The 20,000-nt window shown below is 41.6% G+C and overlaps 1 protein-coding gene across 1 annotated transcript in view; it reads right to left on the bottom strand.

Annotated features, from left to right (window-relative positions):
* The window catches only part of WNT3A (wingless-type MMTV integration site family, member 3A), a 68,841-nt gene that overhangs the window by 26,989 nt on the left and 21,852 nt on the right, over positions 1-20,000 (bottom strand). The window contains exon 2 of the mRNA XM_006893913.1: positions 10,483-10,724. Within this exon, the coding sequence (XP_006893975.1) occupies positions 10,483-10,724 (242 nt within the window). The remainder of the gene's footprint in view (positions 1-10,482; positions 10,725-20,000) is intronic.

Here is a 20,000-nt window from a genome sequence, read left to right as displayed (position 1 = left end):
TACTCTTCTCCAGCACCACAGCTCAAAGGCATCAATTCTCCTTCTATCCTCCTAGGTCATTGTCCAGCTCTCAGTGATTGCGAAGACCATGGCCTGTATCAAATGCACCTTAGTCTCCAGGGAGACACCATTGCTCTTCAGCACTTTGGAGAGGTCCCTAACAGCAGACTTTCCCATGGCAATGCACCTTTTAGGTTAGTTAAAATTAAGTTGTTAGAAAACAGTGAGAAATAGGAATGAAGAAAATATGAACAGAGCGTAAAAGTGCTATAGAACACTATCAAGAGTACTCATATGAGAGTAATGTGAGTCCCCAAAGGAGAGAAAAGAGATGCAGAAAGACTATTTGAAGAAATAATCACTCCAAAATGTCCCTAATTTGGTAAAATAGATGAACCTACACCCCCAGGAAGTTCAAGGAACTCCAAACAGTATAAACTGAAAGAGATATACATGATGATATTTTATACTCAAAGTGTCAAAAACTACACAGAATTGTGACAGCATCAAAAGAAAATTACTTGTCAGGTAAAAGAGATTCTCAATAAGATTAACAGCTGGTTTCCCATCAGAAATCGGGACAATTAGAAGGCAGTGGGATGATACATTAAAACTATTGAAAGAAAATCCAAAACAAAACATAAAACTTGTAAACCAAGAATTCTGAAAATTCCAAACTTCCTGAAAATATCTGGGGGAAAAGATGTATCTTTCAACAATAAAGGAGAAATTCAGACATTTGTTGAAATTCTTCAACAAAAGAATTTGTTGCTGGTAAACTTGTTCTATGAGGTAGGTGAAAGGGAGTCAGTCCTTCAGGATTAAATGAAAGAACATTAGAAAGTAATGGGAAGTAACATGAAGAAATAAAGAACACAGAGAGGTAGCCACAGAAGCAAGTAGGAAAATCAGTACCATTGTATTTTGGTTTACAGTTTCTGTTCTTCTCCTATAAAATTCAAAAGACATGTGTATAATACTTGGGAATGATTGTATGAAATGCAATATGAATGAAGAATAGTGTGAAACACAACGTATATGAACTTTATGAGCAAATGAATAGAAAACAAAAAAATGGGGAAAAAAGACAACTGCATAAAAGAATTAATTATCTATGCAAATAAATATGCAATATCTAGATGTGACTTGTGAGAATAATTTCATAAAGAGGGATGGAGCAGATCTGTATAGAGCACAGAGTTTGTGTACTATTGAAGCTAAGTTGGTATTTGAATTGGCATTAACTCAAAATAGATGATTGTATGTCTAAGATATTAATTACAACCTCCAGGACAACCTCTAATAAAAGAACTAAAAGATAGAAAAGAAAATCAAAGTACCAAACTAGGGGAAAAATATGTTAAACATAAAATTAAGCAACTAAAACAGAAGAAAAAAATTATACAGCACAGAAAACAAATAGTGAAGATGTTCATTATCAGTAATTATCTTTAATATAAGTGGATTCTACTTCCAAAATAAAGGCAGAAATTGATGAAGGAAATTAAAACAAACATGTTTCAGCTATACTCTGTCATTGTTGTTGTGTGCTATTGAGTCAGCATTGACTCTTAGCTGACCCTCCAGTGTGTTTTCAGAGCCTATAAACCCCATGGGAAGAGATTGCCCATCCTTCTCCCACAGAGCAGCTGGTGGATTTGAACCACTGCCCTTTGGGTTGATAGTGCAACTCTTTATACTGGGCCACCACAGATCTCCTATAATTAAGATATATAACACATATTCTCTGGGGGACATAATTCGATCCATAACTATTAGTAATTTAAAATCTCCCAATTAAAAAAAAAATCCCAGAACTAGATAGTTTCACTGGTGAATTCTACTGTACACTTAAAGAATAACATTAATTCTTCTCAAAGAAAATAAAAAAATAAAAGTGTAATCATTGCCTGATTCATTATATGAGGCCAACATTAACTTCACACCAAAGTCAGATAATGCCATAATAAGAGAAGAAGCCTACAAATAATAATACCCTTTATACACAGTTTGCACCCACCAACTGCTCCTCAAGAGAAAAATGAGCAATCTCCTCCCATGCAATTTATTGCCTCTCAATACCTGCAGGAAGAATAGCTATACTATAGGTCAATCCGACTCAACTATATACAACAACAAATACAGATTCAAAGTATCTAAACAAAATACTAACAAATTGAATCCACCAGGACATTACAAGAAACTCTATGACCAAGGGAGATTCACCCTATGATGGTAAGGGCATTTCAGCACAAGGAGATCAACCATCCACTCCTAATGATCCAACAGAGTGAATGACACCACGCCCAATCCTGCAACATCCTCACAATCTCTGCAGTGCCCACTGTTTATGTCACGGTGACAATCTATCTCATTGTGGATCTTACTCTCTTTGGAAACCTCCTACTTTTTCAAGTAATATTTGCTTTCCCAAGGTCTGATCCTTCCTTATAACATGTAAAAGGTTATGTGGTTATTCTCAATATCATTGCTACCTAAGGAGCATTCTGACTGCACTGCATCCAAGATACATGTATTCATTCTTTTGGCAGTCCATGGTACATCCACTATTCTACACTGACACCACAAGTCAATGGTCTTCCTTATTCATCTTCCTGTTTTCACATGGATATGAAACAACTGAAAATGCTATGGTTTGTGTCAAGCACACCTTGATCTTTAAAGCAAAATCCTTTCCTGTGGTGCTTTAAAGAGGTCTTTCGCATCAGACTTGCCCAATGGAATGCATCGTTTGATTTCCTGACTACTGCTTCCATGAGTGTTGATTGAGGAGTCCATAACTGACAATTTCAGTAAAATAAGGTCACTGATAAGGTCAATCTTTGTCCACTTATCATGATATTTCTTGTTGGTTCAACTGTGATAGTTTTGGGGTTTTTTTAATGTTGAGGTGTAATCCATACTGAAGGCTATATACAACATAGTCTTTAATTTTCTTCAGTGTTTCAAGTCCTCTTCACTTTCAGCAAGCAAGATGTGCCCTCTGCATATTGAAGATTATTAGTGAGTCTTTCTCCAATACTAATTCTTCTCCATACCGTATAGTTCCTTAGATTATTTGCTCAACACATAGACTGAATAAAAAACCCCAAACTCCCTGCTGTTGAGTCGGAATGGACTCACAGCTGACCGATACCCCCAGCAGGGTTATGCAGGTTGTAAATCACAAGGGAGGAGATTGTCTATCTTTATTCCTCAGAGCCAGTGGTGGATTCAAATCACCAGATTATTACAGACTATGACACCAGAGTTTCTCTCAAATTCACCAGATATAGTGAAAGGATACAATCTCGATATAAACCTTTCTTGATTTTAAACTATGCAGTATCCTCTTGTTCTGTTCAAATGACTACTTCTTGGCCCATGAACAGTTTCCATATGAGTAAAATGAAATATCCTGAAATTCTTATTCTTTTCAATTTTACCTATACTTTATGATCCACAGAGCTGAACGCCTTTGCAGTAAGTATATTTCTGGTGGACTGATAGGTTGACACAGTGACTATGGCAATGGGGTCAGGCATGGCAGAGACGGTGAGGCTGGTTCAGGATAGGGCAAAGTTCTGACCATGATTCACAGCGTTGCTGCGAATTGTAGTCATCTCAGTGGCACAAAATAACAACATCTTTCTAGCATTCTCTGCTTCCACAAAATACATTTTATGTCAGCAGTGATGTCTCATTCCATGCTTAGCTTGAATTTCAAGCTGTTCTTTGCTTTGATATTCATCCATTTTTTTATATCCAAGAAAATTTCACTTGTGTGATATATTAATGATATCATTTGACAATTTCTGCATTCTGTAGCTTGACTTTTTTTTCTTTGAATGGGCACAAATATGGATTTCTTCCAATGGGCTGTCCAGGTAGTTACTTGTCTTTCAAGTTTCCTGACATAGAGAATGAGTGCATCCAGGTCGACATCTGTTTATCTCAACACATCAGCTGGTATTCTGTGAATTCCTACAGCCTTAATTTTTGCCGGTGTAGCTTAAACTTCTTTATTCCACATCATTAGTTCTTGATCATAAATTACTTCCTGACATGGTTCAATGTTCACCAATTCTTTTTGGTACATTATCTCTGCATTCTTGCCATCTTCTTTTGCTATTTCCTGCACTATTTAATATTTTGCCCACAGAATCTTCCAGTATTGCAACTCAACACTGAAGGATTGAGTTGGATGGGTCATTGGATATTTTGTTATAATACTTTGCTTTGTCTTGAACTGCTCTTTGAAATGTTTTGTCCATCTCCCTTATTTCATCATTTCCCCCTTAATCTTTAGCTTTCTGTGTTCAAGAGTATCTCAGAGTCATTTTTTATACCCATCTTAGTCTTTTCTTTCCTATCTTTTAAGTAATTTTTTGCTTTCTTCATATACGATGCTCTTGATGTCATTCCCCAATTTTTCTGGTCTGATTTTTCATCATTAGTGTTTAATATATCAAACAAATTCTTGAGAGGGTTTTTAAGTTTAGGTGGGATATATATAAAGTAGTATTCTGAGTCTAGTGGGCTTGTTTAATTTTCCTTAGTTTCAATTTGAGGTTGCATATGAGCAATTAACAATCAGTTCCATAGTCAGCCCTGGTCTTGTTCTGACTGCTGATACTGAGTTTTTCCACAGATGTAGTTGACTAGATTCCTGTGTATTTCATCAGGTGAAGTCCATGTGTTTAATCACTATTTACATTTTTTAAAAGAGGTATTTGAAATGAGTAAGTTGTTGGTAAGAACTTATCATGTAATTTCTGATCTCATTTATATCACCCAGGTTATATTTTCTAACTAAAAATACATTTTTGTTCCAGCTTTTACATTCCAGTCACTAGTTCTTATCAATGTATCTTGATTGCATGTTTGATCACTTTCAGACTGCAGAAATTATCATTTTCTTAATCTTTGGCTTTTAGTAACTGGTGAATGATACTGTGTCAACAAATTTTCCTTTTTAAGAATATGAATATTATTCTATCACTCACAGCATTTTACTTCAGCATAGATGTTGAAATCTGGGTTCTTGTTTGTTTTATAATACCTTCTTTTTCAATTGATCATTGCTAGTGCCGCAGATCATATGAGTATCTAGTCCCAAATGGCTAATACCAATCCATATCATCTTACTAATGTATAGGATATAAATCTTGGTGTCTTAATTTTTGAACTTTACTTTTTTAGGTTTATATTTCATACATCCTGTGTTCTAATTCTTAATGGCTGCTTAGAAAATGCTATGGCCTCTTCTAAATCCTGCTTGATGTACTGGCAGTTCCTTATCTACGGCTGTGGCACTAAGGATATAGTTGCTGATATTATATGGATTCTGGATAAAAGTAAAGAATACCAGAAGAATGTCTATTTATGCTTTATTGACTAGGCAAAGGCATTTGACCGTGTAGATAATAACAAGTGTCAGACATTGAGAAGAATCAGAGTCCCAGAGGTCTCAACTGTGCTCAAGACAAACCTATACCTCGACTAAGAGGCTGTTGTGTGAACAAAGCAAATGAATACTACGTGGTTTAAAATTAAGAAGGGAGTGCATCAGGGTTATAGTTTCTCTCCATATCTATCCAATCTGTATAATGAGCAAATTATTTGAGAAGCTGAACTCTATGAGGAAGAATATGGCAGCAAGATTGGAGGAAGATTCATCTATGATCTGCTTTAAGCAGATGATACTATTTTGCTTGCCGAAATTGAGGAGGTCTTGAAGCACTTGTTGCAGAAAATCAAAGAATATAACCTTCAATATGGACTGCATCTCAGTGTTAAGAAAACAAAAATTCTTACCACTAGACTGATAGGCAAGATCATGATGTTGCTGTGTACTGTAGAGTCCCACAGCCAATGCTCTCGTGGGTTTTCAGAGACAGTTAACTGCACGAGAGGAGATTGCCGATTCTTCTCCCACAGAGCACCTGGTGACCTTGAACCATGTGCCTTTGGGATTGCAGTGCAGTTTCTTGCCACTAGGCCACCAGAGCTCCAACATCATGATAGATGGAGAAAAGACTGAAACTGTCAATAATTTTATCTTACTTGCATCCAGAATCAACACCCTTTACACCAGCGGTTAGGAAATTAGGAGATGTGCTGCACTTGAAAAGTCGGTGGTTAAGGACCTCTCCAAATTATTTAAGAGTAATGATGTCTGCTTGAGGATTAAGTTGCATCTGATGGAGGCCATGGTCTTTCCATTCACTTGCTATGTATTGGAGAGCTGGACAGAAGAAAACTTGATGCTGTTGAGCTGTGGTTTTGGAGAAGAGTACTGAATATCCCATGGACTGTCAAAAGAACAAACAAATATGTCTTGAAGAAGGTGCAGCCAGAGGGATTTTTCGGGTAAAAAATGATTAAGCTTTGCCGTATGTACTTCAGGCATTGCTTGCTGGAAGGGGCTATTCCTTGGAGAGGGACATGATGCTTGGAAAGACAGAGGGTTGGCGAAGGAGAGGAAGACCCTTCACCAGGTGGATTGACATGGTGACTGCTGTGATGCACTGTAGTGTGTTAGGAACTGTGAGGATGGCACAGAAAAGGACAGGGTTCAGATTTGTTGTTTATAGGGTGATTATGGGCTGTACTAGACTTGACAGCACCTAACAACAACAGTTCTTTTTACTCATTTTGAGTATGACACATCAGCAAATGAAGGTTCCTCCACTGGTTTAAAGGCTCCTTCCATCCACTTCATTGAAACAGATTCTTGTCTGAGGAGGCAGCTTGTTCCCAGTTGGATTTTAAATACTATCACTTATCCATCAGTTTGTCTTATTGTGGCGGCTTGTGTGTTGTTGTGATCTTGGAAGTTATGCTGCTGATATTTCAGTTATCATCAGGGTCATAAGGCAGTTTTCCTTAGAAAGTCCAGCTTTAGGCAGAGTAGGAAGCAGGACTGGCTGTCCGCTTCTGAACTAATGGGCTCTTGAAATCTAGTGAATAACTCTGCAGAAGTGGCCTCCACGTTGGAATCAAATGGAAGGTCTAGAAATAAACTCATACACGTATATCAGTAATCTCTACAAAGGGGCCAAGACCATTCACTGAGGAAAAGATAGTCTCTTCAACAAGTGGTACTGACACAACTGTATATTTACAGTCAAAGAATAAAGTTGGCTTTCTCTCTCTTATGACTGCTGAAAATGAACTTAAAATGGATCAAGAACTAACTTGTTCAAGCAATACAATTACAAAAGGGCTAAACACAACAAAACAAAAATAAAAATGGCTCAAATTTCTCCACAGATAAATGCAAATGGTCAATATGTGAAAATATGATTAGTATCATTAATCATTTGGAAAAATACCATGATGAGTTACCACTACAATCACTTGGATGGCTAAAATAAAGAAAACATATAATAACAGTATTAATGGGGAAATGAAGAAATGAATCCCAATACATTGGTGATGAGTACATGAAATGGTATTGTGGAAAATAATTTGGTTGGTGTTCATATAGTAAAATATAACATTACCATATGACCTAGAAATTCCATGTCTTGGTATATATCTAAAAGAATTAAAGCAAGCATTCAAACACATACATATACACAGTTGTTCTTAGCAGTATTATTTGCAATATGTTGTTGTTATGTGTCATCAAGTCGCTTCTATTTGCAACATACAATATAAGAATGTTGTGTGCTGTCGAGTCACTCATAAGTCATAGCGACCCTATATATAACAGCTCTGAACCCTGCACTATCTTCAACCAACCTCATTGTCTCTGACACACCTCCCATTACCCTAGTCACTGTGTAAGTCCATCTTATCAAGGGTCTTCCTCCCTTGTTCTCTCCCTCCACCCTTCCACCCTCTCCAAGGACTGGTTCCTTCTTGCAAAATGCCCAAAGTATGTCAGACGAGGTTTCAGAATCCTTGCCTCCAAGGAGCAGCCTGGTTTCATTCTCTCCAGGATGAAGCTGTTTGTTCTCCTGGAATCTATGATATATTCAATACTACTCTTCTCCAGCACCACAACTCAAAGGCATCAAGTCTTCCTTCTATCATCCTTAATCATTGTCCAGCTTTCTGATGCATAGCAAGTAATTGCGAAGACCATGGCCTGGATCAGATGCACCTTAGTCTCCAGACGAAAATACTTTGTAATTATGTAGAGATTGTAATTGTACAATATTGTGGATATACTAAATTCCATTGAGTTGCTCCTCGGTACTCTGGAGAGGTTCCTGGTAGTAGACTTTCCCAGTGCAATTCATCTTTTGGTTTTCTGGCTACTGGTACCAAGAGTGTTGATTGTGGAGCCAAACAAATGGGATCTGTTAACAATCTCAATCTCTTCACCATATATCATGGTGCTGTCAATTGGTCCTGTGGTGAGAATCTGTGTTTGGTTGATGTTGAGCTTCAAACCACATTTTAAGGTGGTAGTCCTTGACCTTATGCAGCACATGCCTCAGGTCCTCCTCAGTTTAAGCAAGCAAGGTTGTGTCACCTACACAACACAGGTTGTTGATGAGTCTTCTTCCAATTCTGATGCCACAATTCTGATTCCTCCTAACACAAACCAAGTATTCATCAATGGATGATCAAATAAATGAAACGCAAGATGATCATATTATTAAAGTACTCATAATGTGAATGAACTTAGAAAACATTATGCTTGGTTTACTATCTACAGTAATATCCAGATTATCCAGAGTAGGTACAGTGACATAGACAAGAAGGAGGTTAGTGGTTTTGAGAGGCTGGAGAAAAGGGAGAATGTGAAATTAAAGTTAATGGGGGAACCAATTTAAAAAAAATTAGAAAAAGCTAGTGGAGAGTGATTTTTTTCTATTTTGGATGATGAAAATACTTTGTAATTATGTAGAGATTGTTATTGTACAATAATGTGGATATACTAAATTCCATTGAGTTTTAGTCTTTAAAATAGCTTTTTAAAAATTGTTGTTATTGTGTGCTGTCAAGTTGTTTGCCGCTCATAGTGATACTATGTACAATAGTTTTGAACCCTGCTCTATCTTGAGTTAATTTCATTGTCTCTGACACACCCACCTCCATCACCCGAATCATTGAGTCATACCATCTCATCCAGGGTCATCTTCTCTTGTGCTGTTCCTCCACCCTTCAAGCCTGATGTTCTTTTCCATGGACTGGTACCTCCTTGCAACATGCCCAACCAAAGTATGTCAGGCAGAGCTTCAGAATCTTTACCTCCAAGGAGCAGCCTGGTGTTACCCTCTCTAGGACAGACCTGTTTGTTCTGTCAGCAGTCCATGGTATGTTACATGAATTTCACTTCAATTTAAAAAATGGTAATAAAGCTTCCACTTGGTACTCTCCACTTGCTCACCCCTCCCAGCCACTCTTGCCATTGTAATCCACATTGTATGTAAGTTCAAGGCACCTACAGAGACCAGTTGCGAGTGTTCCAGCTAACAGCCAATGTACAAGTGAACAAGAAGAGCTAAGGAAGAGAGATTAGCTGGTGCCTGCTGGATTGTGTGCTCCTGATATGCAGAAATTGTGACATATACATGATTATTATTACTACTGCAACCCACTAAATTTTGTGATAATATATTTTTTCAGTAACAGATAATCAATACTCAGTGCTTTAGATCTTCCTCTCCTTTCTAAAATAAAACCCAAGATTCCAGGACCTTGGACAGCTCCCATCCATAAGCCTTTGTGATGCCATTTCTCCTTCAAGAACCTTTAGGGAATAGCCTTGGTCCCCTAGAACAATCCACTTTCATTTTGGGAGAGAATGAGGAAGTGCATTTGGGGATCTGATGACTCTATGGATGGACACCATTCCCAATTCTAAAAGCTCCATTCAGCACTACTGGGCATAGGGAAAGGGGGCTTTGAAATGATGACAATAGTCTGTGGAGAATGCCTCAAAGGCTGGAGGTGTCATCTCACCCCCATTCAGAGATAAGAGCACTGAGGCAGAGTAAAACAAAGTGACTTGCTCCATGCTGCACTACTACTGAGGGGAGGAGCTGGACTCAGAGCCAGGTTTTTGGCTTCTTCTGATCTCCTTGTCCGCAGCCCTATATTGCCGTATTTCTTTTTTAGGTGTTTTTTGGTTTTATTTAAACATTTTGTTTGTCCTTTTCACCACTGAACACATAGAAGAGACTATAAGGCACAAAGAGCGGTGATCAAAAACATGTTACCTTTTACCTCTGAAACGTCACATTCCCTTCCTTTTCTCTTCTTCCTCTCCTCTACGGAGTAACTGCTGTCCTATATCTTGTGTTACCACTCACCGGCTCTTTTAGAAAGTAATTTTCCTCTCCCCCTTTTTATTATTAGCTTTTTTTAAACAAAAATTCTTTGTTGCATATTTTCTCCCCCCTACATATTACCTCGGAGGGAAGTGATGAGTATATGTCCACCCTGAAAACAAGGGACCAAATAGCTGGCAACCTGTGCCCATTCACCCCCCTTTATGTCCCTATCAGCCGCCTTGAGTACCTTTGTCCAGTACGGGCCCAAAGATGGCCAGGCTGTTGTTGACAGTTGTGCAGTTCCATCGGCGACCCCTGAACTGGTGCTGGCACTCCTGGATACCGATCTTGACGCCTTCCGCCACACTGGGCATGATTTCCACATAGTTCCGGCAGAAGCGCAGCTGCTTGGGCACTAGGCCAGGGATGCTTGCACAGAGGATGGGCTGAGTGCCCAGGGAGGAGTACTGGTGCCCGATGGCCAGGGACCTGGGGGAAGAGAGAGCACAAGGAGTTCTGGTTAGCGTAGGAGCCAGAAAGGCCAGTCGAAGCTAACTGGTGCAGGAGGCAGGCGCTATGTGAGGACAGCCAGTCCGAGGGGAGAGACAGGGCTCTTTTCCTTTAGGATATTTAGTCTTTAAAGAGGAGCCACGACTCATGACTTCACTCTTTACTATATACAAATGACCCAAACAAACTCTATAAAACAAACTGTCAGGATGTACAGCGCAAAGTGGCAGAAAAGAAATGAAAAAAGGCTGGCGGCCACACCACTGGTCTGAACACTTGCAGGGTTTCACGGTGGGGTTGAAAAAACAGCAGCACCCTGAAGCCCTTTGAGAATACAGAGATTAGAACTCATGAACAAAAAAAAAGGGAAAAAAAAGAACTCATGAACATAAAATATAGGTTTCGGAATGAGTCCAAGAAAGTCTGGGCTCATCAGTGAAGGATGCAGACTGGAGAGTTATGATGTTGGGCCTGGAGGTAAAAGGGGAAGAGGACCAGCTTCCCAGGGTGGAAGTGATTGGAGCACAGGACATCTGACTCATACAGAGACCATTGCTAAATTAAAACTGTCCATATGAACCACCTGGTAACATACTCCAAAGAACGTGTATTGACATATACGAACAAAGACTATATGTCAAGTGTAAGATGTGTTCAAGAATATTCCCTGAGTTATATACAGAAAAGCAAAAATAATTGGAAACTTTCCACATATTCAATTAGTAAGTGAATGGATACACCAACAATGCTTGCTTGTGCAGTGCTACCCAGAAATAAAAAGGGATGAGCTGCTGATACACACCAGATCACAGATGACTCTCTTGGTACTGCTGAGTGGAAGAAGCTGGCCCCAGAAGAGTATATGCTAAGTTATTCCACTAATATTAGATGCAGGCAGGCACAGTCCATCTGTCTTAGTTATCTAGTGCTGCTATAACAAAGGTATATATCATTAAGGCCATGTTTTTAGCATAAAGTTTTTTGGTTTTTTTTTTTTCAAATATAAACTAGAGGCTACATGTCTAAATTCAGAGTGACAGCTCTCAGAAAAAGGATGTCTCTTTTGGTTTTGGAGGGTGGTTCAGCATTTATAGACTCAGCATTCCTTAAGGATCTCCATGGGACTTGGTCTTTCTCAGGGTCAAGAAACTTCCTGGCTCAGGGATCTTGTTGTTGTTATGTGCCATAGAGTCGTTTGCGACTCATAGCAATCCTATGCACAACAGCCCTAAACCCTGCTCTATCCTGCGCCAACCGCACTGCCTCTGACACACCCATCCCGATTACCCCAGTCACTGAATCAATCCATCTCATAGAGGGTCTTCCCCTCCTGCGCTGTCCCTCCACCCTCCCAAGCATGATGTCCCTTTCCAAGGACCCGTCCCTCCTGGCAACATGTCCAAAGTATGTCAGACGAAGCCCCAGAATCTTTGCCTCCAAGGAGTAGTTTGGTTTAATCCTCTCCAAGATGAATCTGTTTGTTTTCCTGGCAGTTCATGGTACATTCAGTACTCTTCTCCAGCACCACAGCTCAAAAGCATCCACTCTCCTTCTGTCCTCTCTAGTCATTGTCCAACCCTCTGATGCATAACAAGCGATAGCAAAGACCATGGCCTGTATCAGGCGCACCTTAGTCTCCAGAGAGACACTGTTGCTCCTGAGTACTTTAGAGAGGTCCCTAACAGCAGACTTTCCCATCGCGATATGCTTTTTGATTTCCTGACTGCTGGTTCCAAGAGTGTTGACTGTGGAGCCGAGCAAACTGAAGCTGTGAACAATCTCAATCTCTTCGCCATCCATCCTGACGCTGCCAATTGGTCCAGTGGTGAGAATCTTTGTCTTCTTGACATTGAGCCTCAGTCCATACTGAAGGCTGCAGTCCTTGACCCTTCGCAGCAAGTGCATGAGGTCCTCCTCAGTTTCAGCAAGCAGGGTTGTGTCATCTGCATAACGCAGATTGTTAATAGATCTTCCACCAATTCTGATGCCACAATTCTCCTCATAGAACCCAGCCTCCCGGATAATCTGCTCATCTGCTCTGCATACATGTTGAAAAGGTATGGAGACAGGATGCATCCCTGGCGTACACCCTTCCCAATTTTGAACCATGCAGTGTTACCCTGCTCTGTTCTGACTACTGCCTCTTGGTCCAAGTATAGGTTTCGCATTAGCACAATTAAATATTCTGGGATTCCCATTCTTCTCAGAGTCAACCACACTTTGTTATGATTCACACAGTCAAATGCCTTTGCATAATCAATGAAACACAGATAGACATTCTTCTGGTATTCTCTGCTTTCAGCCAAGATCCATCTAACATCAGCAACAATATCCCTAGTACCACGACCCCTTCTAAATCCAGCCTGGACTTCCGGAAGTTCTCTGCTGATGTGCTGTTCTAGTCGTTTTTGGATAATCTTCAGTAGAATCTTGCTTGCATGTGAAATCAATGACACTGTTCTGTAGTTTCCACACTCAGTTGGATCACCTTTCTTTGGAATGGGAACAAATATAGATCTCTTCCAGTCAGTTGGCCAAGTGGTTGTTCTCCAGATTTCTTGGCACAACTTGGTGAGCACATCCAGGGCAACATCTGTTATCTGAAATACTTCAATTGGTATACCATCTATTCCTGGGGCTTTATTTTTTGCTATTTCCTTCAAAGCAGCTTGAACTTCTTCCTTCATCAACATAGGCTCTTGCTCATATGTTATTTCATTAAATTCTTTTGTATCTGCCAATTCCTTTCTATACAATGACTCAGTATATTCCTTCCATCTTCTTTTAATACTTCCTGGATCATTTAATATCCTGCCCAAAGAATCCTTGATTACAGGGATCTGGTACTTTGGATAAAAAGAGGCACCCCACTTTCTTGGTGGTACTGAAGAACCTCACTCTTAACTCACTTTCCTTCCCTTTTTCTTACAAGCCACACCTTAGTGAAACTTCCCTTGCTGGCATGGGATTTGGAGGGTTGGCAATCCACTTTTAATTATTTTACCATTAGTTGGTGTACCAGATTATGGGAGATGGTTGTATAGCTTCCTTACATAGATATATTTTTGGTGATACAATTCAGTCCAAGATACCATTTCTAGGAGAGGAGTCAGGACAGTAGTTACCTCTAGAGGATAGGAATTAAGGAGAAAATGACATTTGGGAACCTTTCTCGGGTTGAACTTTGTATATCCAGTCACCATTATTCATTTGTGCCTTTTAAAATTTCAGTTTATTAAGATGACCAAAAAAAATTCTCCAAAAGGCATTATTCCTATATATTAGTAGTTTCAAGGGTTTGTTGTTCAAAATGGCTTTCCTTAGCTGTTGGCTTTGACTTTCACCACATGGTTGGGTGAGAACATAAAACAGGGTGTGTATAAATGACTCATGATTGGATCAGTTCTCCCATCCTTCTGGGCTTAAACTGAGCAGATGATGCAAATCTCACTACCAGTAAGGAAACAGGAGCAGAGAAAGCAGCTCACACATGCCTCAGGGCCAGAGATTCCTGAGCCAGTCAGAGGAAGTTTATAGGAGAACAGCAGTGGCCTCAGTGAGAACCAGACACTGACACGGGACAGAGCTGACATGAGACTGCTTCCCCACAGAGCCAGACCCAGAGCCATGGGTATTTATTCAGCCTTGCTGGAAGACTTTTTAGGGGAGACAGGAAATCTGCCAGGATGTGGCAGGACTCAGAGAGCTTTTTAACACTGACCTCAGCTGAAAGGCTGGAAAGGTCCTGCAAGCGTGCCTGGGAAGCTGTCCGACTGAGGAACTGTATCCTGCTGCCAACTTGAATTGTAATCCATTAACTTCCTTTAAAACCACCATAACTGTTAATACAACTCCCTGAGATCAGTATGGTTATTGCAAAGGGTTTTCAACCCAGGAAGGGAGCAGTATGATTGGAGTTGGACTTAGTGGAAGTACATGTGGGAGCACTGGAGACCGTGGTTGACTTTAGGAGAATTTTGTATTGTGGATATTGCTGATGGGGACTGTGCCCCTTTGTGAAGCTAAGACAGATCACTTGGCCATCCTTATGTGGCTCTCACTCTTTTCACAATAGTTAAATGTAAACAATAAGGGTTATGAGCGTACATTGTAAGATCTGAACTATTTAGAAGGAAATAAGATGAATCGTATAGGTGTGACAATCCATTTCTCCCTGAGCTCCTGAAAGACCCTCTAATGTGATCCTGTGGAGAACATTGTGTGCACAGCCCACACCAGACAAATGGCTCCACAAATATAAACCACTCGGTGGGGAGAACGCCCACCCACTGCTGGTGGCTGCTTCTGTACTTCACCTCCCTTCCGTGTGATAATTGAATCATGGTCCAGTACATGGATAGAGCAAAATGTCTCTGACACATTTAATATAGGAGGGACTGTGGATAATTTCCAGGTTCAAAACACTTTTAAAAATGGCCAATATTGGTGACTGTGTCCACAACTGGCAAGTGACTGCAGGGCTAAGTTCCTAACAGGAGAACTGCTAGGTCAAAATTATGAGCCTTTACATTTAAATAGATGTCACCAAATTGTGATCTAAATTGCTCACAAGGATGGTGTATGAGGCTGTTGTTCACTGATTCCCTTGACAATGCCCATTATTTAACTAAGAAATGCTGCCAGCACAATGGCCTCATATGTTTATGACTGCCTGTGGATTTGTCTGTATAACCTGATGGTTAGGATATGCTTAAGTGTGTAAATGTGTCTCCCCTATATGATGCTGCTGCTGCATGGTCACAACCATCTGTAAATGTGACTGCCTAATCTGATAGGGGAGCTCTGGCGGCCTAGTGGCAAGACACTATGCTGCAATCCCAAAGATCTGTGGTTCGAGACCACCAGCTGCTCTGTGGGAGAAGGATGGGCAATTTCCTCCTATGCAATTAACTGCCTCTGTAAACCCACTGGAGGATCAGCTCCCACTCTATGGTACACAACAACAACAACAACAACAACCAATCTGACAGATAATAGGTTTCTATGATTGCCTGCTGATACGTCTACCCACTCAGAGAGATGATATCTTGTTACAATTGACTATTATTGCATCTTCTCAATCTGAGGGACATATTGACAGGTAGACATAACCATTGGTCACTCAGTTTCCTCTACTTCGCCTGCTCTTTGCAGGGAACAATATGTTCACTTTCTTTTCCTTCTCTCCTTAGAGACTCTCCTCTCCTATTTCCCTGATTGTCCTTTGTGACTAGGCCTGGACAGATCTTCTTACTTGTCCTGGTTCTAGTTTCAACCTGGTCTAATGTTTCCCTGGTGGCTTTTCCTCTGTAGATTCCAGGAGGAAAAGCCTGTATGTCTTTCTTTTATTTGGGGCAACACCAGGGCATGTTAGCCTTACTGATGCCTCAGCTGGAATCCCCTGGGGATTAATTACATTCAGCACATCTTCTGATGAGAAGATTAAGCACCTACCAAAAGAGCTGTGTGTTGGGGAGTGGGGAATCTATGTTCCTTAGTAACCTGCATACATGTATTATGATACGATACAAAGTAAGTTCTGTTTTGAGTTTAACTTGGTTCTATCTTGCTTCAATGAAAGCAGTAGGAAATGGGGAATCATTGTCCTGTCTCAGAAACACACACTTATTTTCTGGTAATAGAAATTAAATCCCATTAACCCTCTGTCTTCTGTCTCAAAAACAAGGTAAAGGCAACTTCATCGTGAAGTATGAAGCTCAAATACTTTGGTCCCTTAGTTAGTTGGAATGACTCATGGTTGCAAAGAGAATGCTGTCATTTCTAGTGGTTCTGGCCTTTCCAAGCCTGCTCTCCTCTCACACTCTGTAGGTTCCTGTGCAGGACCTCTCATCTTACTTTCTCACCTCTGTCTCCACAAATCCTTTAAAGCCCAAACATTCTCTCATCCTGAGCATCGTGTTAGATTCTCTCACTTCCTTGCAGCCATCAGGAGCCCTGCTATCTGGGCCTCCCCTCCAAACACTTCCCGGACTGTAGCTGAACAGCCTCTTCCCTGCCAATGTCGTAAGGACAGATGCAAATGGGAAGGGAAACGGGTACATTTCCAGGAAGTTCCAAATGTGAATATGCAATACTATAGTTTTCTGCACCCCGTGTCTTTCCATAATTGTTAGAGAGACCATATGATTTTGGTTCTGTGGTATGTCAACAGGTCCCGAGGGGAGTGCAGTCCTTTCCTGGGTTCCCGATCCTGCATGTGGCATCTAGTGTTCTTTAGTGTCCCTTGAACATCCATGCCCCAGAGAGTACACCATTCTGAAATACCCACCTTCATTCTGGAGTGCGTGCCACCCCATCTGTCCCTGCAACCTCCACAAGCCCACACACCAGCAGGAGTCCACATCCCAGCCTAGACTTGTGCTTCCTAATATGGCGTGTGACTCGCTTCATTTGTGCATTGATAGAGCACCCGAGAAGTGCTGGGCACCTAGCCAGACCTGACCTTCCCAAGATTCTTCCATGCTGGCCAACCTACAGCCTACAGGCCTAATGTCTGGAGATGGTCAGTGCCAACACAACTGTCTGAATGCCCTTCCCCGCTTGGGTGTCTCACTGTGCATTTCTCCCTCTTTAGAACTCAGCTTGAGAGTTCCTTTCTGGGAAGGTCTCTCATCTTTCTGTCCCTTTTCTGGGAAGCAACCCCACGTTTCTGTCCCTTGCTGTTTGCACTATGCCTTGCAAGGAACTTTGCACTCTGCCCTGCTTGAGACATTCCTGTGTTTGCCCCAGAAGGACTAACTGGAAACCACAGTGACTGTATCTGCCATCTCTCAGGGCCACTCAAAATGGCTCCAGATGAGTTTTTGGTGGCACAGCAGAGAGACCAGTAAAGGCTCAGGCCTTAGGTGAGTGAGCTATGGCAGACGTGCCTGGTAGAGGTCTACAGTATGGAAGAGAGGCCGAGAAGCATGGAAAATGGATGGCTCTGTGCAGGGAGAGGACCCAGGCAGGTGAGAAGTTATGGAAGTATCCAGCAGGGAGAGGACCCAGTAGAGAGATGAGGGGACACAGTGGGAAGAGGATCTAGGCAGACAGAAAGCACTGGAAAGAAATGTGGTCACTGGGGTTGAGGCCAGAGGCTTCCTTTAAGCCTCTTCTATGGGCTCTGGTGGTCTAGGGGCAAGAAGCTGTGCTGCAATCTCGAAGACACATGGTTCAAACCCACCAGCTGCTCCTCAGAAGAAGGATGGGCAATCTCCCCTCAGGCTATTTACTGCCTCTGAAACTACTGGAGTGTCAGCTACAGGTCAGTTCTGACTCGATGGTACACAACAACCATGCTTCCCACTTGTCTGTCAGTCTGTCATGCTGTGGTGGCTTGCATGTGTCTATGATGTTGACATTCAAATATCAGTACAAGTGGAGAAACTTCTGCAACAGTGGGGAGGTTTCAGTTTCTTTTAGCTTCCAGATTAAGAGAGAAGAAGAAGAAAGGCCTGGTGATCTACTTCTGAAAATGAGTTAAGAAAAATCTCTTTGTTGTGGATCCAGTCTCTGGAGTAGAATTACATCTGAGGCCAATGGGTAGAGGCTGGCCAGAATAAGAGAAATCATCCAAGGGCTGAAACAGACTAGGGCTCGGGAGCCCTTATAGTGAGACAAAGAAGAGTCTGGAAAACAGAAGCTTCTTGAGTTTGAAAGTGAAAATTCTGTTTTTGAAGAAAGGCTGGGCATATCCTCTGGAGACACTGGGGATGTGGAACTCTCCACCGAAGGACAGTGACCTCCTCCTCCCATCTTATCTCAGGGTGAGGATGTCAGAGCCAGGGATAAGAGATTGGAACTCCTTTAGAAACTCTGGTCTGGCTTGGTAAGATGCAGAACTGAGAGGAACAGCAGCAGAGGCTGCTGAGCAGAAGCAGAAGTTGGAACGCGCTGAGCAGAAAAGTGACAAGAGAATGATATGCAAGAAACCAGCTGAGAATTGTATTGCACACAGGGCTGCCACAGCACTGGAAGTCATGGAGAGTACAGAGGGCTCGGGCAAGTGGCAGAAACTCCACTTGACAGGGGTCTGTCTGAAGTGCTAGATGCCTGTCCAGAACAAAAGGGAGCCTGTCCAGAGAGCAAATGAGTCTACCCGCAGAGGCTTGGGAGACCCAGGGCAGAGACCCCGTTGCAAGCTCAGCCATGCTGCATTGGACCTGAGCTGGGGACATGAACCCAGTTCCTACTCCACACCTGCTAGTGCCTAAAACTTGCTTTGTCAGTAACGTAAACATTGAGGGTCCATTGTGAGACTGTTGAGACTGCATATTGATTTCTTTGTGTGGTTTGCTGTCAACTTCAGCACGTCATCAGAAGAGGACAGTCCCTGGGAGAGGCAGAGGGTCAGTGAAAGAGAGGAAGACCCTCAATGAGATGGATGGACACAATGACTGCAGCAATGGCTGGGGCATGACAGAGATGATGCGGATGCTGTGGGAGAGGGCAAGGCTCTGGCCTGTTGTTGAGAGGGCTGCTGGGAGGCATAGTTGACTCAGTGACAGCAACAGCTATTTTACATATGTGAATGCACTGGGAGCATCTTGTGAACCATGGCTCTGACTGGATGGACGTAATAAACAATCTCTGTTAGTGAACTTGTGTATGCACCACAATATATTTGTTTTGTTTGAACAACTTGTGAGCGTATCCCACAAAGATTTTAGAGAGCACAGTAGACTATTATCCAATATAGTGCTAGCAAAGTAGTCTTCTAGGCTGAAAGGCACACAAGAGTCACAGCAATGGACTTGAACAGGACACCAAGCATGGAGACAGAGCAGAACTGGGCAACATTTCATTCTGTTCCATGTTAAAGTCATTATAAATCTGACCCCACTTGCCCACTAACAGCAAACTTTGCTCTAGGTCAATCAACTAGCCCACTTTCCGTTAGGTAAAATCCAGAAGCTTCAGGCACTATCTCCTTGAGGTCTGTCTTTCCCACCCTACTTTTCTGCCTTCCCTCCAGAATAATGACGGCTTGGTTCTTAGGGGCCAGCCTCTACCTGAGCTCTGCAATGCTCTTTACATTGAATCTCTCTCTAACGGCACTGTTCATTTCAAAAGAATCATCACTTTTTACTTGCTGTTCAAACTCATTGACTTTTCTGTGCCATTGCTGGCTGGCTGCTTTCTGATTCTTTGTTCTGTTGGTCTTGATTTGATTATCCTTTCTTTCAAATACTCCGGTATATTTTCTCTCCCTTCCTTTCCCTTCCTTCCTTCCTTCCTTCCTTCCTTCCTTCC

The sequence above is a fragment of the Elephantulus edwardii genome, unplaced genomic scaffold (assembly GCF_000299155.1).
Source record: "Elephantulus edwardii isolate Elephantulus edwardi_28Jun2011 unplaced genomic scaffold, EleEdw1.0 scaffold00133, whole genome shotgun sequence".
Lineage (NCBI taxonomy): Eukaryota > Metazoa > Chordata > Mammalia > Macroscelidea > Macroscelididae > Elephantulus > Elephantulus edwardii.
Note: the sequence above shows the minus strand (reverse complement) of the source record. Positions and strands in the feature narration are given on the sequence as shown.